This window comes from Gracilinanus agilis, chromosome 1, assembly GCF_016433145.1.
Source record: "Gracilinanus agilis isolate LMUSP501 chromosome 1, AgileGrace, whole genome shotgun sequence".
Taxonomy (NCBI): Eukaryota; Metazoa; Chordata; class Mammalia; order Didelphimorphia; family Didelphidae; genus Gracilinanus; species Gracilinanus agilis.
This window is the reverse complement of record NC_058130.1, coordinates 264,358,608-264,383,481: the sequence shown is the minus strand read 5'-3', so window position 1 is coordinate 264,383,481 and position 24,874 is coordinate 264,358,608. Positions and strand designations below refer to the sequence as shown.

At 34.7% G+C, this 24,874-nt stretch overlaps 1 protein-coding gene across 1 annotated transcript in view; it reads right to left on the bottom strand.

The window, feature by feature from the left end:
* FANCC (FA complementation group C) overlaps positions 1 to 24,874 on the bottom strand; it is a 167,218-nt gene that overhangs the window by 58,863 nt on the left and 83,481 nt on the right. Inside the window, exons 4-7 of the mRNA XM_044661369.1 lie at positions 22,372 to 22,485; positions 21,014 to 21,078; positions 12,547 to 12,711; positions 3,812 to 3,968 (exon numbers count right to left, since the gene is read on the bottom strand). Coding sequence (XP_044517304.1) covers positions 3,812 to 3,968; positions 12,547 to 12,711; positions 21,014 to 21,078; positions 22,372 to 22,485 — 501 coding nt within the window. The remainder of the gene's footprint in view (positions 1 to 3,811; positions 3,969 to 12,546; positions 12,712 to 21,013; positions 21,079 to 22,371; positions 22,486 to 24,874) is intronic.

Sequence of the window (24,874 nt, the reverse complement as noted above, 5' to 3'; positions counted from 1 at the left end):
CCCCAAAATGAATCTTTTGAGATACTTTTAATCTTAACATTCCATATGTACGAATGACCCCAACAAAACTTTATCTTTTCCAGCAAAAAAAAAAAAAAGAAAGAAAAGATTATCTCCCTTATGATTTCCTTTATGCTGCTTCCCTTGAACAATTCTTGGTTTATCCTACTCATGTCCAACATGCACCTTTTCACGGACCTTTAGGTGACCTCTGAAATAAATTCTTCGGGAAATGTCTCTAAAGAATTTAGACTGCTGTCCAGGAGAATGTTGATGATTTTTTCAAAAAGGGCTTTGCTTAAGGAGAAGCCTGAGGTTCTTTAAAAGCACTGTGCAGTGACTCAACGGTCTATTCTTCTGTTTCATTCTGAGCCCACTTTATCCACTGGCATTATCCATACAAGATACACATAATAATGACCAGTTCTGTATTATCTATCCATCCAACTGGATAGAAAAACTTCCAACAACAGACATTATTTGTCCAGTTGTTTTTTCCCTGTGGGAATGGTTAGGCCAAACTCTTTTCGGTGATTACAGATGTCATTAAGGAGGTGACATTGCGAGTGCTGACAGGAAGCTAGGTGGCACGGGGGGATAAAGTGATAGGCCTGGAGTCAAGAAGGTTCAAATCCAGACTCAGACACTTACTAGCTCTGTAACTCTGGGCAAGGCACTGAACCCCCTTTGCCTCAGTTTCCTCATTTATAAAATGAGCTGGAGTAAGAAATGGCAAACCACTCTGATATCTTTGCCAAGAAAACTCCAAACAGGGTCATGAAGAGCCAGACATGACTGAAACACACAGAACAACATCAAAATCCCAAGTGTTGATATCATTAGCACAATACTGTCTGCTAACAGATGCAAATCTGGAAAATCTCAACAAATATGGAGAATCTCTATTCCATTTAGCCCTGGGGTAGAAATCTTCCATAACAGCAACAAACTTTTTTGGCTAGTATTAAGGTAGGGTTGACTCAGGATGATACCCTGTAATTATGGGCTTGAAGATGGAATGAAATTGGGAACCTGTATGTCATTAAACAATTAAAAAAAAGTTTTGCTTTGACATATCAGATAAAGGATACTAAACAAAAATATCCCAATACTTAAATTAGGAAGACATTTTCTCCCACTCTCCCCCCATCTCCAAAAGGAGTCTGGTCTGCAGGGAAGAGCATGGTGACTTAAATGGTCTTGTAACAGTCACCAGGTTTTGAGGGCCCTGACTCCAAATAGGCGAGCCTTTTCATGCCCTCGGGTGACTAGGAAGCCAAGTCAAAGCAGCCAGAAGCTACCAGGAAGCTGTTCCAGGTAGGTGCCTTGGCCCCTGAACCAATTAAAACCCAAGCACAGCCCTGGCCTCTTTGAAAGAAAAACTAGCTTAACCCATGGTACAAGGGAAAGGAGAACCTTTGTGCCTTATCACAGAAGGAAGATGATTCTGAGATTTGTTTTGTTTTTCTATTCATAATAAGCAAGTTACTGAAGAAAGTTGTGTTAAATCTTTCAAATAATCTCATGCAACTGACTCACACATGGAACATACCTAGTTAAAGGAGAATCTTTAAAGCTGAATTGATTCTATCAGATAAAATGTTTTTTTAAGTAAACCAAGTATCTTGAGGTCTCACAGTTTGTGAAAATGTGTCTATTCCCTTCTCACATGTTCAGTATCAATGCCCTTAATAAATATGTAGATTGCTTTTGTAAAGATTTTGTATAGGTGGGAAATTTGCTTGATAAATTGTGGGTTATGGGTTTTTTGGGAGGGGTAATACCAAGGTACATTATTTTCTCCACAGTGCTTGGCATCCTTTTCTTTATCAGATATGTTGATAATCATTCAATGTCCTTAAAATGTGTTGTTTCAGCATGGTCCTCTTTGCTGTATACTTGCTTTATTGCAACTGTGCTTCCTGTTATTTGATTCAGTGCAATTCCTACTCCCTCATGCATTGTATTACACTGGGATATTAGAGTTCAAACATTATAGTTCTATTGTTATTAAGGAAAATAATTTGCTACAGAAATCTTTATGAATTTTTTCCAACTTATGTCACTTTATTGTCTTCCTTTTCCAGTTTCATCTTTATTTGCCCTTCAGAACAATCTGATTGGGTCTCTTGCTAATTAAATAATTGTTTTTCCTCCACTCTTTCTCACTGGTTTTTCAGGTGCTATTACTGATAATCTTCCACCATAATATTCCATTAAAAAAAGGATATTCTCAGTCACATATTTCTCTCCACTTAGCAAAGAGAGCAAATGTTTACTAGCTGAAATAGTTCCTAGGCTTTCTTGGTTTTATCTACACTTACTACATAGAACATCTTCCTCTCTTCTTGAAAGTATTCATGATATCTAAGTGTGAGGATTTTGTTTAGCTCTGCAAATCTTTGGCACTTCTCATTTTATATCCCTGAACCATGTTTTCCAACATAATTTTCATTTCCCTACCTTAAGGATACCTTTACAAAATGAGAATGAAAGCATATCATTTAAATGGAGTTTTTCATAGTTTCCTGGCTTCCTCATCTTCTGCAATAGATGTTAGTGGATAAGTTGTCATTTATCTTCTTCATAATCTTTTTGCAAATGCTTTTCTCATGAGAACATTGTATGAGATGACCAAATATCCCATAAAACAGTTTTTGTTGTTTGGGGCTTGTACTGTTTTTAGACAGTAGATAAGCAAGAGGCTCAAGTCAAAATTGAATACAAAAACGGAGATCAGACTGAACTGTCTTTGGCAATTTGGTCAGTGCTTTACTGACTAAGCCACACCCTGATCAAAGGAGCCTCTCTTTAACTATATTTTTCTGGTGACCTGAATAGCTTTGAGTCATGGAATACCACAGTTTGTGAAGGATTATAGTTAGAAATCACTCAAATGGCAATCCAGAATAACACTTTGGGAACAAGTATGTGGCAGTATATGACTGACAAAGACTTGTGCATGAGAAGTGTTCCAGAGGATTTAGTGAAAAGCTAGAATTACATTCTTAAAGGGCAAATGTTCCAGAGATTCCATTATTAGGGATCTACCCCATCAACAACATAATGAACAGGTCCCATATACTCAAAAATAGAGCAGCAGAAAAAAACTGGAAACAAAAAATAAGCCAATGAATTAAATAATCAACAACCAGGTAATGTACAGTACATGAATGTAATGAACATTATTGTAAGATAGAATCAACCACAAAAAGACATAAATGAATAGATCAAATTGAAGTAAGCAAAATCAGGAAAACATTAGACATGATGATGGCACGATACAAAAGGAAACAATTTAAAATAACTGATACTAAACACTATTAAATTAAAATAGCCAAATCTGACTCCACAGAAATGAGTTGGCACCTCCCTACCTGTTCTGAAAAAGTAAGGGACAATGATTATGGAATAATGTAAATAATGTCAGATTTTTGATAGTCATTCTTGTAACAAAACTCTGTTGTAAGGGACAGATATTCTGGAAAGGATGGAAGGAGAGATATATTAGGAAATGGCAAGAGATGTAAAAGCAAGATATCAATAAAATTATTTTTAAAAGATAGATGTTCAATAATTTTTTATGTTATTCCATAGAGCAAATTGTATCTCAGATCTCTACTAAATCTTCTATATTGTGTACAAAGTACATAGAAAGGATGCTCACATTGGGTACAAGGCAGAAAGCATAACATTTATTTAAAAGACTCCAACGATTTTTGCTTGTGGGGTTTTTTTTTCTTTAGTTAAGGCAAACTACATTAAGCATAATATTTTTTAAATTCTCTCATTATCAAAAGACTGCACATACCAATAATGAATCTTTTATAAAGTCTTCTATCTCCTCTGGAATATTTCTGTGCCTAGAGATTAACTTTTCAAAAAGATGCAATGTTGCTTTTTCCAGGCTGGGAAGGTGACGAAGCCAGAGGGAGATTATAGCTGATTCAGAAATGACAATCTTCTTCCTTTAAAGAAGAAAAAAATTATATTAACACACACACACTTTTTTATACATAATTGTATGCTTTAAAAGAAACTGATTCCACAAAAAAGTGACAAACTTTCAAAAATGCAATAATTTATAATAATAAACATTTTTCTATCCTCATTAATGAATTTTTAAATTATCATCAATTAAATGAGTGTCCATTATGCAAAAACATATGTTGCAAAAGTAGGCAGACAACCTTCATTCAAAACTCATTTGCCTTTATGAAAGGGCAGCATCTACATTGGTGCTCAGACCTAGAATAGTATGGTATGCAAATGTACCAATGCCTCCAAACATCAAGGAAGCTCATTTCCGACAAGAGGTTTATTTGATACCGACTCTCCCAATCCCTGCCTCCACATTTGCATGCTTTTCCAACACACCCCAATTATGATAATAAATTCCATCCTATCTTTCTCCTTCCTACAGGACTGCATTCTTCAAATCCCCAAAACGGAACTAATCCACATCTAGGAGTTTTATTTTTTCTTTTGTAACTCCCCGAATAGTCTTTGAAAACAATAATGTTCTAGACCTGGAAATCAAGGGGTTACCCATCAATTGGGAAATGGATGAACAAGTTTTGGAATATGATTATGATGGAATAGTATTGGGTTCTAAGAAATGATGAGTAAATTAACTTTTTAAAAAGCATGGTAAGACCTACATAGGTATAGAATTAATGTATAAAGAATAACTTATGAATGTTCACCTCTAGAGAAAGAACAGTGAACAAGAAATATGAAAGACATAGTTTATATATACATTTCTTTTTTGTTAAATGATACATTCTCTAGTGGAAAGATGGGGAGGAGGAAGGCAGATATCTGGCAATTTCAATGTAATCCAACAAGTAAATAAAATTCTCAAAAAAAGCTCCACTAAAGATCCAGAGACAATTTTTCTCCTCAAATTACTAGAATATTTGCATGACACCATCATACGATCCCTTCTAACTATTTAAATAAATTGAACTGTCTATGTTTCTCTTGACTCTTGTATATGAACTCCCAAATTTCTATTCAAGATCTTTTCAAAGGAAATACTTTTAACTCATTACAGGTCATTTTTTTTTTCATTTGAAGGATCATTTGCAAGATGTTATTCTAGGTTGTAAGTCTTATCTCTTGCACTGTGGAATACTTTATTCTAATATCTCCTTTGTTTACTATAGCCACTACCAAGTCAAGTTGTCAAACTGGGATTCCTTGGTACTTGAACTTCTTTTTATTCTGTACGTTTGAAGTATTTTTTTTACAGGAAAACTCAGGATTGTAATTATGACCTTACTAGGATTTTTCAGAGTTGAAAAAACTTTATTTAATCACCATATATTAGAAAAAGATTCTACTTTATAATACAAATGATCATTCACCTTTTGTTCCAAGACTTTCAATAAGGACAAATACATTACTTTCTGAGGCAATGGTTTGACTTTGGGATAGAGAAGATACAGAATTTTTCTTTATATAAAGCTAAGCTAAATCTGCCTCTTTGCAATTTCTGTCTGTTGTTCCTAGCTCTTCCCTCTGGGTTTAAAAAGAAAAAAAATGTTATCCCTCTTTTGTATAACAATCCTATATACATATGCCTCCCCTTCATGTCTCACCTAATTCATCACTATTTTCTTCAGTCAAGTCAACAAATTTTTATTAAACTTACTATGTGCCAGGAACTGGCTAAACAATGCGGGGAGGGGAATAAGCAGAAAGAAAAATAGTTCTCTCTCAAGGAGTTTATATTCAATAGGGAAGAGAAAACACAAGGAAGCTGAAAAGTGGGAAGCAGGAGAAAGGAATGGAGAGGCATGGGAGGAGAAACTCCAGAGTCAGGAACAGAGTCCAAAAGGAAATGAAGACATGGTTGGCTTGGGTGCTTTCCTTAAAATGTTAGTTCTGGGAAGAATTACCCATCAGAGGAAGAGGGACAGAAAGAATGAACTTCTAGGGTAAGAAGGTAAGGTTTGGCATACACTGCCAGGATCAGCTGATCTTCAAAATGGCATGAACCTGAGGACTTTCATTGTCTTGGCTGCTCTTTTTGGGATGTTGTAACCTGCCCTCATTCCCCAAATAAAATATGTTGTTTGGAGCCTAATATAATAATCAAAATAAAAGTCTGATCAGGGCAGAGTGCATTGAGACTCTTTATTCCAAGAAGCTATAATAACTCTTTTAATATAAACAAGAACATAGTGGGATATCAAACAATTATTATTACACCTTCTTATCAAACAATATTATCATATTGAGCTTGCTGTCCACTAAAATCCATAATCTTTTTTTTTTTAAACCCTTACCTTCCATATTGGAGTCAATTCTGTATATTGGCTCCAAGGCAGAAGAGTGGTAAGGGTAGGCAATGGGGGTCAAGTGACTTGCCCAGGGTCACACAGCTGGGAAGAGTCTGAGGCCAGATTTGAACCTAGGACCTCCTGTCTCTAGGCCTGACTCTCAAACCACTGAGCTACCCAGCTGCCCCCTAAAATCCATAATCTTTTAAGACAAACTTCTGTTTAGCTTCTCTTCCTCTCTGTACTTGTAAAAATGATTTCTGGAACCAACTTTGAGACTCTATTTATCCCTATTAAATTTCTCCTTAGTATATCTGGCCCTATTTTCCAGATTGTTAAAATATTTTTATATCCTGATCCTGTCATCCATGGTATGATTTATCATTTCCAGATTAATGTCACCTGAAAATTTGAAAAGGAAGTCATCTATGTCTTTATCCAAATTATTAGTTAAAATTGTTAAATAGTACAGGGCACAGCAAAGATTCCTGGGATCTCAATTAAAGACCTCCTTCAAACTAATCAAATGATTAACAATCACTCTTTGGATTCAGTCTTTCAATGAATTAAAAATACATCTAGTTATACCATCATCTAACCTATTTAATGTATAATATGAGTTACTTGTAAAAAAATATGCTAAAATCCAGGTAAAGTATATCTATAAGATTCCCCTGATGTATCAGTTTAGCAAATCTCTCAAAAATGGAAATGAGGAGAAGAATAGCAGATAATTACAAGGGTCTCAGCATAACTCCCCAAATCCGGGACTTAAAATTAATAAGTAATGCACTAGATAAATGGTTACTAAAATTGCAGTAAGATATAAAGAAAAACACCTTTAGTAAAACCTTCTGATCTGAAATAATGCCACCATTGTCATCATCATCAGCATCCTATCATTTACATAAAGCTTTAAGGTTTGCAAAGCTTTTTACAAATGTTAACTTGTTTTAACCTCACAAAGACATCCTCAATCCTACTATTATCCTCATTTTACAGATGAGGAAACTTAGACCCAGAGAGGTTAAGTGACTTGCCCAGGGTCACATAGCTAGTCCATGTCTGAGTCAGGATTTGCAGTGGACAAAGCAGCAGCCTAGAATAAAGAAGACTTATCTTCCTGAGTTCAAGTCTGGTCTCATACACTTACAAGCTGTTTAACTGGGCAAGTCACTTAATCCTGTTTGCCTTAGTTTTCTTACATATAAGATGAGAGAAGGAAATGGCAATTTCTTTGCCAAGAAAATCCCAAACGGGGTCATGAAGGGTAGACACAACAGAAACAACTGAACAACAACTTGAATGTAAGGCCCTCATTCTATCCATTATACCACCTATGGACAGAACTAAGAAAACAGAATTAAATTAAGAATCTATGTCTAGGGACAGCTAGGGGGCTCAGTGGATTGAGAGCCAGGCTCAGAGAGAGGAGGTCTTGGGTTCAAATCTGGCCTCAGACACATCCTAGCTGTGTGACCCTGGGCAAGTCATTCAATCCTCCAGTGACTAGTCCTTACCACTCTTCCACCTTGGAACCAATACATGGAACCAAAACTAAGATGGAAGGTAAGGATTTAAAAAAAAAAAAAGAAAGAAAAAAGAAAAATCTACGATATCAAACTGTCCCCTACGTTTGTGCATCTTGCATTCCATATATAGCAACATCGCTGGTCTTTCTTGGGGAACTTAAGTGGATTTTAATCCTTGGTTGGAGCTAACTAGTATGTACTCCTGGCAGCAAATCATCCTGTGCAGTAGTGCCCACCACTTAATGGGGGAAAGGAGAGTAGTGCCCTACTAGAGAGCGTGAACGATGGAGAGGGACACAAGATCCAGGAGTGCTGAACAGATCTGTTCAAGGCAAAAGGCGAAGAAGAGGTAGTCTAGAACATACCCCCAAAAAATCTCTAGTGAAAAAGAAAGCAAGATAAATTCTGAGAGTTCCTTGGAAATAAAAGATAAACAGCAATTTATAGAATGTGAAAAAGGAAAGAGAAAAGACAAAAAATAGGACTGAAATGAGGATGGAAATAAAACTATCAAAGAAAAATTCAATAGGACAAATGAGAAAGAAGACAAGTAAGAAACTATACCAAAAATCTTTCTAAGACAGTAGAGGCTCTGAGAAAGAGAATGTCAAATGTGGAACTCAAAAAATATAGATCTGGAAAGAAAACTAGACAAATACTCAAAGAATCAAAGCAGTGAAAAAAACCATATGAATATAATTTAGAAGACTGATCTTGAGAATCATTAATATCTCAGAAAAACAGGCAAAAGTGAAAAAACCAATATGTTATAAGAAGTAATGCAAGAAAATTTCTTAGAAGCATTAAAAATAGACAATATAGTATTGATAGAACCTACAAATCATCAAAAGAAAGAAATCCCAAACTTCAATCATCAAAGGAATAAAATGTTTAAATTTCAGAATTTCAATGTCCAACAACAAATTAGTTATCTAGGAAAATCAATTCAAATAGCTCTACATTATTATTTGTATATGAAAAAACAAAGACAGCATTTGAATATATTGTCTCAAAAAAAGGAGATTGGAAATTAATCTCAGATTAATATAAACTGCATAGCTAATGTCACTGTAATGATATGGGAGCATTCATATCATTCTTCCAAAAAACTCTAAAGGTAAAGAGGCTATTTGATAGGCAGACACTTCAAATGTATGAAACCTAAGTCCAAGGTGAAAAAAGTTTAAAACTAAATCAATAATATCATAATTATAGAATTGCAAAGGTTATTATTGTTATTTCAAACTTTATATTAATTGAAAGGCAAAGAAAAAATAAAGTTCAAAAAGGGAAAAAAAGATCTAAGAGGGATTAGGATTGAAAACAAGATGGAAATGAGAAGTATAAAAAAAATTCAGTAAGACAAATGGGAGAGAAGGCAAATTAAGAAATTATGACCAAGAATTTCTCCAAGACTGTAAAGGTTCCAAAATGGAGAATAGTGAATAGGATATAATGGGGGGTGGGGTGGGAGGAGAAAGTGAATTAATAATCCTAGGGAAAAAGTACATATTGATTCATAAACAAGCTGTCTTTCAAAATACAACCAGGCAGTCTGGAAATAGGGAAGTGATCAGAAGTTGAAAATGCACTCCCAATAGGCCTAGTTTTAATATGAAAGTAGGAATCAATCACATAAGTCCCTTTACCAGCCTAAGGAAAAGTAGGGAAGTAGAATAAGAATAAGAAAAAACTAATCTCATCCAAGATGAGGGGACAATAGAAACTCAGGGACCTACCAAGATAAGCTCAAATGATTTATACATAAGCTGTATGATTCAGACATCCTACATTTAGGATAATCATAAGCAAATTAAGAGAAAACAGAAAAAAATTGTCTGATCAAATAAGGGAAGAATTCATGACCAAACAAGAGACTGAATGGATCATAGGAGGTAAAATGGGTAATTATAATTACACTAAATTTAAGGCTTTGGAAAAAAACAAAATCAACACAGTCAAAACTACCAAGATCATGGGAAACACGGGGAAATTTTATAGCAAGTTACACTGATAAAAGTCTGATTTCTCAACTATATATAAAACAGTAAAAATGATAAAAAATAAGAGCCATTCTTCAACTGATAAATGATCAAAGGATATGAACAAGCAGTCTTCAGAGGAAGAAATCAAAGCTGTCAATAGTTATATGGAAAAATATTCTAAATAACTAAAAATTAGAAAAATGGAAATTAAAACAATTCTGAATTACCATCTCACACTCATCAGATTGACAAACAGGACAAAAGGAAAATGAAAAACGCTGAAGGGGAAAATAGATGCATTTGTTGTTAGTGGTTAACTGGTCCAACCATTCTGGAGAACAGCTTGGAACTATGTCCAAAGGGCTGTATTCTCAGCAGCTCAAACAGTGGTCCCCTGCATGGAACAAGTGCTAGGTAAGTATTTGTTGATCTGAATTCCCAAATATGTCTAAGTCTCCAGAAGGAAGCTACTGAAGTGACTTGGAAGAATTTGAAAGCTTAGCACTGAAAAAGGTTAAAAAAAATGTGAGAACTATTTGAGGGTAAGTTGAATTTTATTTTTAAAAATATTACCCCAGGAATGTAGAAACTAAAATTTTTTTTGTTTTTAAATTATATTAAGGTATAAATCATGCTATTTCTAATACTTCCAATAGATGTATGGAGAGCTCTCAATAACAAATCCAGGAAGAATGGAGTGATACTTTAAGAGTTTGGACAAGACACCTCTATGAATGCTACCACAGAAATGATTGCTTGGAGAACTGAAAAGTTCCTCAAAATTGTCAAAACCTCAGTGGGAAAATAAGTATTTACTGATGAAAAAAGACAGTCTAACTCTAGTCACATGAAGATATGAGACTGCTCTTTGGAAACCACGACCAAAGACGCTCAGTCAATTTTAACACAATAAGTTCACAGGTTTATTGTGGTAAACAAATAGCTACAAAGCCAAATTGTGAATCAGAGAAATTGTGTGGTTTGTAAATGACCACATTCAAAGCAATGGTAGGAGGTGGAGAAAAAAGACTTGTAATGAGTGACTGAATCAGCATCAGAGAATCAACACGCAGTTCAGATGTTCTGTCTAAGGGCAATTATCCATGGAAAACCTCCAGAATCTTACACCACTGCTTGTGGAACTTGCTGAGCTGAAGCCACAGGAATTGGACAAGTGAAAGACCACCCAGCATTTCTGAACAGTCTGTTCCTTATGTATTTGTAGAGATGATTTTCCAAACCAAATAAATTGTGTTCACTGTTGGTGGAGAACCTGCTACAATATGTAAAAATAAGAAGGAATGAGATTAGTGGCTACTTTGTAGAGGCAATGTTTTCAATTTTTCCTATGTTCATTGGTAGGTAAAGTGCTCTATTATTTCTAAGCAAATACCTCTCTTCCTACACTCAATCCTGAAAGAATTTTGTTAGGTTTCACAAAGAATGCTGAAGTGGCACTCTCCTCTGATTTGAGGTTGGTGCAATTTCAGGGTTTTGGCAAATGAGGGAAAAGAAAAGTTGCTGAGATTAAAATTGAGGAGTCATCTGTACTTTAGTAAAATGTGCTATTTATTAGAACAACAAATAGAGGGTAAGGTAAAAACAGGAGAGCAATTTATTTAAATGAAATAGTCCTTCGGAAAATTTTCAATAAATATAAAAAGGGAGACAGACAAGAGAGAATATAAATTATTTACTCTGTTGATTGATATACATAAAGCAGATTTAAATAATTACCTGGATTCAGTTACTAATTAAGCGACATGTTAAAAAAAGAGATGGCCAAACATCAATGAAAATTTAGATTTAATAAGTGATTTTCACAGAGGTTTCAGGGTGCTAGGAGAGGGAAAAAAAAGTTCCATTTATGAGCATTAAATTAAGTGTCAGTTCTGGTATTTAACAAGAATCGATTTATCATAAGTCTGTTTTGTTTTGTTTTCTTAACCCTTACCTTCCATCTTGGAGTCAATACTGTGTATTGGCTCCAAGGCAGAAGAGTGGTAAGGGCTAGGCAATGGGGGTTAAGTGACTTGCCCAGGGCCACACAGCTGGGAAGTGTCTGAGGCCAGATTTGAACCTAGGACCTCCTATCTCTGGGTCTGGCTCTCAATCTACTGAGCTACCCAGATGCCCCCATAAGTCTGTTTTAATAACATACAAACCCATAATCTTTCAGGTAAAATGAAGCTAAAATGCTATTTCCAAAAAAACATTTCTGTGATTTTTAAAGATTATATAAGAACCTGGCCCCTTCCAAATTAATATGTTATCACTTTTCTGGGTTTGTTATTGAAAGTAATGACTTCTGAAGTATTTTTAATTTTAAAAGTGATACTCTTTGTGAAGAACTTTTCATGTCTATAAGAGTCTATAAATCCTCTCCAAAGATTCTAAAGTACTTAAGTAATTCAAAATTAAAGGAGGAAAGAAACCTAAATTCTAATACAAAGCATTATTAAATCAGGAAAATTTTTGTTATTGTGATTATTAGCATATAGACATCTTTTACAAAAATTCTGAAGTTTTTTCAATCTCATCTGAGACTGAGTAGAATATGTACTTACTAAAACAGCATTATTCATCTTAAAGAAAGAAAACAATATTCCAAAATGTTCTAAAGAAAATTACTGTGAATTTGGTAATATAGCTCCATATTTTTGTATATTTGCCCATAAAAAAGACAAAACCACCAGAAAAATTATCCGAATGGGGTGAGAAAAAGCATTTTATGTGACTTACTGCAAAAAGGCTTCATTTACACGTTCTAAAAACTCAAAACTGAGAATTTCCTTGGGTTCATTTCCATGGTAGGTGAGCAGAGCCTCCAGCAGAGGTAAGATATCTGGCAGAGTGAGGAGTGGGACACAGAGCAGGGATATGGCCTTTATTTGTCTCTCTGGAATTCTGAATAAAGAAATAAGACAATAAATAAATATCCATTTCTTAAGATTATATTTAAGACCATTCTCTAAGAAATATAAAATATTTAGACTAAAAGAAACCATAATAAGATATGTTTTATTTTCCCAACTTCAAGTAGGATAACTCCTAGACTATGATAATCTTTCTTACCTTTTAAAAGAAAATTCTACAGTCTTCTTTCATAACCATTACTCTCATAACTACACATTTTTTAAAAATATTGTCCTAAATCTAAATCTTTACCTTGTTTTATCCTCAAAGGAAAAGGAATAATGGTTAGGTAAATAAAGTCATTCTTCCTCAAACATATATTTTCAACTATATGCAATGTACTATGTGGGAGACAGCAGAATTTTTTTTGAGATAAAATTCATTAAACAAACATTTATTGAATGCCTACTATGTAAGTGATATAAGGATGATATTAGAAATTAGGTATTGCTATATTAGTTTAGACATAAGAAATACAGAAGCTAGCTTGAGAAAGAATTTGAGTTTGAAGCAAAGCCGAGAGTGTTAATTTCAAATGTTGACAGTTGTAACTGTTTTTCTGTGACAGCTACTCTTTCTGGGGGTGGCAGTTGACAGTTGGTCTCTGGCAGTTGGCAGAGTCATACACAGGGACTCTCTCTCAGGGCTGGAGGAGGTAACATCTTTTGCCTCTCTCTCTTTGTCTGAGGGAAAGACCTGAAGGAGCTTAGTGTTTTCTTTTTCCAACTTGGGAAACACTATTGACTATCTATTGTGGTTTTTATAGACTGATTTAACTCTGAGAAGCTCAAAGAAAACCCTGGTCTTTGGTTTGGACTCTGAGTCTGCTAAGGCTCAGAGCCCTAACTTGATTCTTGTTGAGACTCAACCAGCTAGCCTTTGTTGTTTTTATAACTTGAAGGTGAAGTTAAGAATTATAAGGATAATATTGTTAGTTTTATTTAGAATAGTAAAATTTGGGTTAGTCAGATCACGAAGCATTAGTGTAACCTGTAGACTCAAGAATAGCAGTTCCTTGCAGAACCAGGGAATTTTATTTGGGTGGAATTAGAATTCCTTAAAATTAGGAATCCTTTTTATCTTTATATATTTTCAATAAATATTTTACTTTTTATAACAAGAATCTCTTTAGCATCCTTGCACCTGGCCCTGAAGAAAAGTTCATTAATGAGCTTCACTTCACTTTATCATTGAAGATACTTTTGATTACATTTATCAAAAGTGTCTAAACAGTTTTGAATCTTTATTTGCATAGGTTTTGCCCCTTAGTTTTTACAGCTCACTAATTATTTTCATAATGAGGAACAGTTCTGATGAGGATGTAAAGATAACTAAGACATAGTTTCTTCCTTGGGGCAGCTTATAATTTAGTAAGAAGTGAAAAAATTAGATAACTGACATTTATGTAATATGTACATAAAGTTTTGCAAAATCTTTAATATTATCTCATTGAACTGCAAAGATGATTTTAGAGAAGAAGAAACAAGGGTTAAAAAGAAAAGTAATTATATCTGTGATCACAGACTGAGTATCCAAAGCAAAATTTGAACTTAGGTTTTCCCTACTGAAGTCTAACACCCAATCTATCATTCTATATGTGCAAAAATATTTATAATACAATATTGAAATGACTGGATTTGAAACAGAAATATTAAATTGCTATGAGAATTAGTACACAGAGAGGAAGCAAGCACTGAAAAGTGCTAAAGAAAAGGGTCTCAGATTTCTGCCTTCCTTATGACACTTCACTGCCCTTGCTGAGCTTACGGAGAAGTGCCAAGGGAACCAAGAGTGGCTTATGGGATGGCTATGTCACTGTCAGTGATCCATAGAAAAAGGGAAGGGTATCAAAGAAGTGAAAAGGAGCACTTGCTCCTTATTTAAAAAGATGGGAGAGAATTGAATCTACCAATATAGGCCAGGGCACTGAATTTGTATTTCTTTTAAAATTCAAGACCTTATTATGTAATGGATGATTAAGGCAGTGCTGATTACAAGGAAAAGTAGCTTTGCCCTGATCAATAACATGAACAGTTTCAAAAGAATGATGGTGCAGCATATTTCCTGGCTCTCAGCAGAGACACAGTGGATGGACTAGAAGTTTAGAATGAGACATGGATTTTTAAGACAATAAGTATATGTTTATTCTTTGATGCCTTAAATTTGTCAGAAGGGGTCGGGGAGGAACAGAGGTGATGTGGGAAATCAGTGAGAAGTGACAGATACAAAAGAGAATAGCAATAAAACATTTAAAGAGACAAAAAAGATTTGCAGGGAATGAAGTGATTATGATATTTTAGAGGAAGTATTTCATTTATGAAATGGTAACCAGGTACAAAATTTAATTTAATTTTAATTGCATTAATCTTTAATATTATGATTTTTCTTGTGGATAAGAAAGACAAGAGCTAGGCAAGAATATGGTTAAATAATAGCATTTATTCTACCTCCAGAGAAAGAACTGTTGGGAGTCAAATGCATATCAAAGCATACTATCCTTCACATTAGATTAATTATAGTTTTATATGAGTATTCTCTTATAACAATAACAAATACATAAGTATGTTTTGTTTGATAATACATGTATTATCCAGATCAAATTGCTTACCAGCCTGAGGAGGAAGGGAAAGGAGGAATGGAGATAGTTTGGATCTTAAAATACTGGAAAACACATGTTGAAGACTATTATTACATGTAACTGGGAAAATGAAATATGTTTGAATAAAATCATTTTTTTAAAAGAAAGCATTTATGTTGCACTTTACAAATATTACCTGATTTGATCCTCACAACAACCCTAGGAGGTAAATGCTATTATTATCTCCATTTTATCCTTGAGGTAACTGAGGAAGAAACTAAATAACTTGTCCATGGTCACAAAGATAAAAAATATTTGAACTCAGGTTTTTCTGACTCCAGACTGGTGCTCTATCTACTGTGCTACACAGCTATTCACAAATGTAAAACAGCTGAATCTTAGGACCAAAATAAGGGAATCATTAATGATTCTCTAATGGACCACTATAGGAATTTGTGATAGGCCTCATGCTTAAGTTTAACATTTTTTATCAGTGACCTAGAAAAAAGCATTGGTGGCATGATTTTTAATTCTGTATTAATTTTGTATCAATTCTATAGATGATACTTGAAGGAAATGCTAACACTGCTTGAAAGGAAAGAGAAAAAGTATAATAAGAAGCCAAAATAATCCTGAAATGCTAAAAGCTAGGTCAAATATTATATTATGAAATTTAATAGGGATAAGTGTAAAATCTTAGATCCTCTCCAAAAAAACAGAAAATGGCCTGTATAAGACAAGAGAGACACAACCAGATAATAATTTATTTTAAAAGGTTATGGAGGCAGAGCTAAGATGGCAGAGTAGAAGCAGGAAAAGTCTGAAACCACCTTAAGAATCCTCTCCAACCGATCTGAAAATAACACCACAAAACAAATACAGGAGTGAAAGAACCAACAAAGAGATGGAATTAAACCACTTTCATGCAGAGAACAATTTCAAAGGGAGGCAGAGAGTGTCTGGGTCACTGGGGTGAGAGAGGAGCACAGCCAGCAGGAGGTTACAACTAGAAGGAAGGAGCAAGCCCCCTACTGCATATCTACTGTTCTAGTTCTGAACGTGAGCCCAAGCCAGTATCCAGATTCTAAGACCCTGCCTAAGCCAGCAGTGGTGCAACCCAACACACACCCCCATAGAGTTCCAAGCAAACCTGCAGTGAGGTCCAGAATTCTAGTCGAGGAATTCTGTGCTGCACCTGATCTATAAGCCCAGAGTGAGGCCAGGAGTCCCCTCCCAAGCTTGTAGTAAGTATCTGAATCCCAATTTGAGGCTGTCTGTGCAGCAGTCTAGGTCAGAGTAAACCCAAGATAGACCCCCCCCCAGGTCCCCAGTAAAGACAGTCCCCAGCATGTTGGTCTGGACCTAGCTAGCCCTTACCAAAGCTTCAGGCAGAGCTCCAGGGCAGGACAGTCCAAAACCTACCTGACCTGATCAAGCATAGAGTGAGAGCAAAAGCCTCTGTATAACCCAAGGCTAGAATTTGAGCAATCAGCAGGCTAACAGAGTAGGGGGTGGTAGTGATTAAATCAATCGTGGGAGGTGGCTCTCAGAGGTCCCAGCCCACAGGCCATCATACCACCTTGGAAGAACTGAAACTTGCAGAAACTCAGAAATAAGGCTAAAGGTAATATCAAGGAAGAACTGAATTTTAAGAGCTTGCCCTGTCCTCCCTGAGAACACAACCTATCTTTAAAATAAAAGTGAAAGTCAAGAAAAAGCTGGGGAAATGAGCAAACATAAAAAAAAAAAACCCTAACCATAGAAAACTTTTATGGAGACAAAGAATAAGGCACAGACACAGAAGGGGACAGTGAAAGAAAATACATGAAATCCGGCCTCAGACACTTCCCAGCTGTGTGACCCTGGGCAAGTCACTTGACCCCCATTGCCCACCCTTACCACTCTTCCACCAAGGAGCCAATACACAGAAGCTAAGGGTTTAAAAAAAAGAAAGGAAGAAAGAAAGCAAATACATGCAAAAGTTTAAAGAAAAATATAAATTGGACTCAAATTCTGGAAGAGTTCAAAAAGGGTTGCAAAAATTAAGAGAGGCAGAGGAAAAATGGGTAAGAGAAATGAAAGCAATGCAAGAAGAAATGGACCAAATGAAAAAGGAAGTTCAAAAGCTCATGGAAGAAAGTCATTCCTTAAAAATTACAATTGGGCAACTAGAAGCTAATGACTTCATAAGACATTAAGACACAATGAGACAAACAAAAGAATGAAAAAAAAGAAGAAAATGTGAAATATCTCATTTTTAAAAATTGACCTGGAAAATAGATTCAGGAGAGACAATTTAAGAATTATTGGCCTACCTGAAAGCCATGCTAAAAAAAAAATTCTGGACATCTTAATACAAGAAATTGTCAAAGAAAAATGACCTGCTATTCTTGAACAAGAGAGTAAAATAGAAATTGAAAAAATCCACAGATCACCTACAGAAAAAAATCCCCAAATGACAACTCTAAAGAATATCAAAGCTAAATTCAAGAGCCCCCAAGCCAAGGAGAAAATACTATAAGCAGACAGAAACAATTCAAAAACCATGGAGCTGCAATCAGGATTTAGCAGCTTCCACATTAAAGGACTAGAAGGCATGGAATATGATATTCCAGAAGGTGAAAGATCCAAGTTTACAACCCAGAATCATCTATCCAGCAAAACTGAATACATTCTTTCTGGGGAAAAAATGGTCATTTAATAAAATAGAAGATTTTCAAGCATTCATGATGAAAAGATCAGACCTAAACAGAAAATCTGATGTCCAAACAAAAGACTCAAGAAAAGCCTAAAAAAGGTAAACAAGAAAGAAAATTTAAGGGACTCAATAAGGTAAAACTATATGTATTCCTACATGGAAAGAGGATATTTATAATTCTAAAATTTTTTTTTCAGTAGTAGAGCAGTTAAAAGAAGTATATATAGACAGAGCATGTGGAATTAAGCTAATTAGGATAACATGACATTTGGGGGAGTGAAAAGAGGATTTCACCGAGAGAAAAGGGAAGGGAAAGATCAAATGGGGTAAAATATCTCACCTAAAGAGGCATGAAAAACTATTGGGGGGGGGTTGACAAGCAATGCTTAAACCTTACTTTCATCATAACTGGCTCAGAGAGGGAAGAACAACCATATTCAATGGGTGGCAAAGAATTGGAAATTGAGGAGATGGCCATCAATTAGGGAATGGCTGAACAAGCTGTGGTACATGTTGGTAATGTTGGCATACTCTTGCTATAAAAAATGGTAAGTAAGATGATTACAGAAAAGGCTAGAAAGATCTGTGGGAACTGATGTAGGGCAAAATAAGCAGAACTGGGAGAACATTGTACAACAATAACAGCAATACTAGATGATGATTATCTGTGAAAATTTGGCTACTCTCAGCAATGTTATGATCTAGGACAACCCTGAAAGACCTATGATGGGGAATACTATCCATCTCCAAAGAAAAAGCTGTTGGAGTCATCTTTCACATCAGTGTATTTGTGGTTTTATTTTGGGGTTTTAGTTATGCATGAGTGAGTTCTTAACAACAATGACCAATATGGAAGCGTATTTTGCAAGACAATAAAAATAAAATAAAGCTTATGGAAGTTTTAGTGTTACACAAGCTCAATATTAGTCAATAATGTCAAAGGAACATATCTTGCACAAAGGATGCACTTAATTAAGGGGCAAGGAAAAGGGAATAAGCATTTGTAGAGCACCTACTATATTACAGGCAGTATGCTAAGTACAATCCCATTATTATCTCATAACAACCTTCCATGAAGTAGGTGCTTTTATTATTTACATTTACAATTGAGGAAACCTGAGCCAGATGAAAGTGACTTGCCCAGATTTTCTATTCTTAAGTGTGTCAGGCAGGATTTGAACCTCAGGTCTTCTTGACCCCCAGGCTCAGTGCTCTTATACCATGTCACAAGCTGCCTTAAATAATAAATTATTTGTGTGTGACTTTGGTCAAGTCACTAAACCTCTCTCAGGCTGGGTTTTCTTTTTTGAAAAAAAAGAAGATACCTGTAGTACTTCTTTTACAAGGGTTGTTTGGAGAATAAAGTGAGGCATTTTTAGTAAGCATTCTACAGGCTTTGTACTGCTATATAAATATCAGCTATTATTGTTACTGAAGTGAGTATGGAAAAACAAGTGTGAAATCAAACTGGAGGCAACACAGTTTTTTGAGTATTGAAATAAATACTGAAAATCTCTAGCTATCTGACAGAAGAGAAGAGACCAAATGCTCTTTAAAATGCTTGGATTCAGGGGGCAGCTGGGTAGCTCAGTGGATTGAGAACCAGGCCTAGAGATGGAAGGTCTTGGGTTCAAATCTGGCCTCTGACACTTCCCAGCTGTGTGACCCTGGGCAAGTTACTTGACCCCCCAATGCCTACCCTTACCACTATTCTGCCTTGGCTCCAAGACAGAAGGTAAGGTCTTTTAAATAAACAAACAAACAAACAAACAAATAAATAAATAATTAAATGAGAGGCTGGACGATCAAATTAATTAATTAATGAGTGAATGGGCGGGCAGGCGGATAAATCAATAAATATATTTATGTATACGTATAATATAAATATATGTATATATAGATATAAATATATAAAATAAAATGCTTGGATTCATTTCCTAAAAAAGCAATTGAGAGCATGGCAATCACTTCCAACTCAAATGAGTATTTTCCCATTTCTTAACACAATCTTTATCAGAATAATTCACGTGTGCATCCAGGGCAACCTTGATGAAAAAGTGAGAAGGGAACTGACAAATTTTTTTAAGTTAAATTATATAGCAACTACCACTATTTCCAAGAGGAATGGGTTGTCCCAGGAGGCAATGATTTTCCTTTTCATAAGAAGTCTTAAAACAGAAGTTAAATTAGCCCACTGGGTGGGTAGGTTGTGAGGGATTATTCTTCAGTATCATTTTAAACTAGACAGTCTCTGAGGCCCCCTCCAACTCTGAAATTCAATGATTTTGTGAAATGCAAGCACCTTCATCTAGAAAACTGATAAAGCTATGGATGGAGTACTGGGTATGGAGTCAGGAAGACCTGAAGTCAAAGTTGGCTTCAGCCAGAGAAGATACTAGTTATGTGAGAAAGTCACTTAATCATTTGTCTGTCTCAGTCTCTTCATTTGTAAAGTGAGGAAAATAACAACACTTCCTCCCCAGAGTTGTGAAGAGAAAATGAAATAACATTTATAAAATGCTTTGCAAAATCTCGAAGCACTATATAAGTGCTATTATTATTATTATTATTGTCCAAATCACTAATTGTTCTAGAAGGTGTTGCGGATAAAGAGAAAAGAGTTAAAAGTGAGTGGGATGGCAAAGAACAAGAATGGTTCCAAAGCCTTCATTTTTGATAAAAAGAGAGTCTAGTGTTAAATAAACATATAATTATCAACATAAATTATAGAAATTTTGTAATGGTTGTGGAGTGGGGTGGCAGAAAGATAATGAGTTTCCAACTCCAGTGTATCTATTACCTATCGGTCCTTTTCTTGATACCTCGCACTCTCTCTTTTATTACGCAGGTTTTAGATGATGAGATGGTCTTGTCAAAGTCAATACTCTCTAGTAGATTTCCTAATGAAATCTTTTCACATATTCATCAAGTGAAAACAATTATGTTTTTTTCCTAGAATTTTAAAACATCTATTTCAAAATATAACTGGTTCATTTAAAAACTTGGGAGATACTCACATTTTTTGAATGCTAAATCCATTAAGATGATTCACTCGGAGTTCAGTCACTAATGATAAGACCATCTGTAAAACAAAATCAGTGACAGGTTAATACACATTGCAAACAGGATGAGATCAATTCTGTTTTGCTTGGTGTGAGTGACATTTCCGGTGAGGTTTCACTCCCCAAAACCTCTCCATTTGTTTTATTTTATCAGAGCCATATGAAAACTGCACCAAGACATACTTGGTTAACTGTGATTTTTGTTTAATGTCCATGGTATCATATTTCTGTTTAGGCATATGAACAAAAGTTAGATCAGCTTTCCTAAGTGGCAAGATATTACTCTCTAGGACAAGGGAGGTTTTGAGGTAATGCTATGGGTAGAATTAAAAAAAAAATATGTTATTATTTAATGCTTAAAAGTTTTCAAAGGACTAGTTTGATGAACAAATACATTAAAATCTTAGCTTATTTTTAATTTTATTTTTCAAATTTTCTTTTATTATGAATTTTATAAAATCAACAAATACAATTATGCTTCCATAGACAAAGACTAGAAAGAAGCTTGCATAAGAAACTATAAATCTATGATTATATATAATATTAAGTGTATATTAAATTTAAAGTGAGTGCCAACACTGTCTGGTTAATGATTTTATATTTTTACTTTTTATCTTGCTACTATACTAAAGTTATTGCTTCAATTAATATTTTAAATGACTTTTAAGAGCTGTTCTGCACTTTTGAAGTAAGTTGTCACTCCATCTGTAATAGTTAAAATTTTATTTCTTCTTGTCCTATGCTTATTCTCTCAATTTAGTCTTCTAGTGTTATTAGTATTGTTAGCATTTCTAGAACTACAACAAATAAGAGTTCTTTTTTTAAATAATGGGCTAGGAATTATTTAATGACCATTTAAAAAATATGATTGAAATTTGAAAGGGCACAGAACATAGCTCTACCACTAAGATGTGCTATGATTCAATCTATACTATTATTTACTCTCTACTATAACATGAAATCTTTAAAAAAAAAATAAGAGGAATTCTAAAATGTAGGATTTGTCTAATACTACCAGGCACTGTTTATATGAGTCAAGGAAGCTTGTACTAAAACATTTGGATGAACAAATGGACTATGTTTAAATTTTTAAAAAACTTAAGATTTAGTATAACCTTTCCAAAGTTCCTTCTCCTTTTTCATAAACACCTCTTTCAAATTTCTTCCTTAAATGGTGATATGTATGTTCAAGGTAAGAAGATATAAACAGAGCACAGCTAAACATCCTTCCTGGAATGGTGAAATATTTCCATTTACCTTTCTACTGATTCTATGTTTGACAATGGAAATTTAAATACTAATAAAGAACTCACATTTTTTAGCAATTGAGGATAATAATCTGGAGATGTATACCCAAGAGCTTGAATAACAGTTCCAACTTCATTAAGTCCAAGTTTGAATGATGAAAGCAGATGGCATAATAAACTCTAAAAGAATTATTGGAAAGAGAAAGAATTAATGATCTTTAAAAAGTATGTGTTTTTTATAATTCATATATAGAATCTGGTTTCTCCATAGATAGTCTAGTCTAGTGGTATCAAATTCAAATAGAAATGGGGGCCACTAACTGGTATATAAGGATCTCTATGGGCTACATAATTACTTAGAAAACTACTATTAACATTATCTATGTTTTATCATATCTTTATTAATTTTGTCAAATATTTCCCAAATATATTTTAATCTAGTTTAGTTTGCACTTGGGAGCATTATGGGTCCCATGTTTGACAAGTTTGAAATAGTCTGTCTGGTAGATACCTAGTTACAGGTAGAAAACATCATAATTCAAAACCTGAATAATGGTGTTAATTAATTTTTTTCAGTTGACAAAATTATATTTTTTTAAAATGTATGATTTAACGATAATTTAAAAACAAAATCTCTTTGCTAATTTAGAGGCAAGATTTTTATTAGCTTTGTTTTTAAACTCAGGAAATTTAAAAACATTAATTTTACATATTTTTTAAAACTCTACATTAATCTCTTCATTACTTTCACAGAGATTCTATTTACCAACACAGAAAAAAAGTCATTTTCAAATTGACTTGTTCAGGTGACCAATGATTATATATGTATACGTATCTATAACCTTCCTACCTCCTTCCTGGAATTACGTTTTTTAAGTAAGATTTTAGTTCCTATGGGTAAACATTTATTCTCTGTCATAAACTGGAACCTAGAACTTACTGGATAGTCAAGGAGAAATCATTTTGCTTGTTTTAAAATATTATTCTCTTATACTCTTAAAGGGTAAATTTTAGGGAAGCAGATATTAAAAATACAAATCTACATCCAGAGCACATTAGTTCCATGGAATTCCTTGAAAGAGAGGGTGGGATTTTAAAAGGCAGAGATTGGGAAAGGGAGCAGCTGGAAAAGAGATGACATCCCTGGCATAGGCAATGGCATGAACAGAAAGCATGGAGGCTTAAAAGGCAGTGAGCAGGGGGCATCTGGGTAGTTCAGTGGATTGAAAGCCAGGCCTAGAGATGGGAGGTCCTAAGTTCAAATCTGGCCTCAGACACTTCCCAGCTGTGTGACCCTGGGCAAGTCAATTTACCCCCATTGCCTAGCCCTTTCTACTCTTCTGCCTTGGAATCAATACAAAGTATTGATTCCAAGACAGAAGGTAAGGATTTAAAAAGGAAAAAAAGCAATGACCCCACAGAAATAACTGCAAGTAGTCCATTTGGGTTGGAAGGGAATATTATGAACCAGCTGAGGAGAGAAAACTAACTTAACACATATGAAAAAAATTAGAGAATGATTAACTGCTAAACTATATGTACTTATAAGAACAAGAAAAGTGTTTTGGGGGAAAATATCTGTATGGTTGGAATAAATGTAGAAAAGTTAATGATGGATGGGGAATGTTAATTTAGATCAGTACACAGAGGAAATAGGATGGCATTCAAGAAAGTGGAGGCCAACAGAGAATTGAGCAGTACAAAGTGTAATTCAGAGGACTGTGAGGATACTAAGTAGAATGTATTTGTACTAACTAGAATGTAAGTTCTATGTTAGGAAAATGTTCCTAAACTTAGGAAATAAGGCTGGACAAATGAAAAAAGAAAACATGAAGAAGTTTGAGTTGTTTATGGAATGAAGAGTCTTTCTAAATATATGAGGGGACAAGATGAAAATGGTACCTGTGCCAGATTAATCCGGCAACAGCATGTAGACCAGATTGGAGGAGAGGAATGAAGAGGAAAGAAGTGATGAGTCGGGAAAGTATTACTAAAAACCAGGCTTGAGGTTACAGATCATATAATCATAGACTTAGAACTAGACAGGACCTTCCTTAGCTGGTTGGTATCTTCCCCTCTGTCATTTTATAGATGAGGAAACTGAAATTTAAAAATATAGATACATAGATATAGATATAGCTATAGATCTATATATATCCCAGAATTTAGTATAGACATCAGAAAGGTTGGCCTCCTTTAATGAGCTCTAAGCACTGCCAGGATTATTTATGGGATTCATAAATCAATTGAATATTAAAAAACTAGATTTCTTCATCTCTTCACTCTGCCACAAAGGCAAATAATATCTGAGTTTCCAAACTTATGAGGTAAAAAAAACTGAACTTTTTCAAAGATGCTAAAATATGGGAGATATACTAGAATGAGCATTAACTCTGAAGTCAGAAGAACTGGATTTGAAGCCTGGCTCTAAAGAAGGTCATTAGAAAAGTCATTTAACCTCCCTAGGCCTCAGCTCCCTCATTTATGAAATGGCCTCTAAAATCTATTCAACTTCCTGCTATATCATCTATGATCCTAGGCAACGCCTGGTTTTTCCTTACTGCCCTAA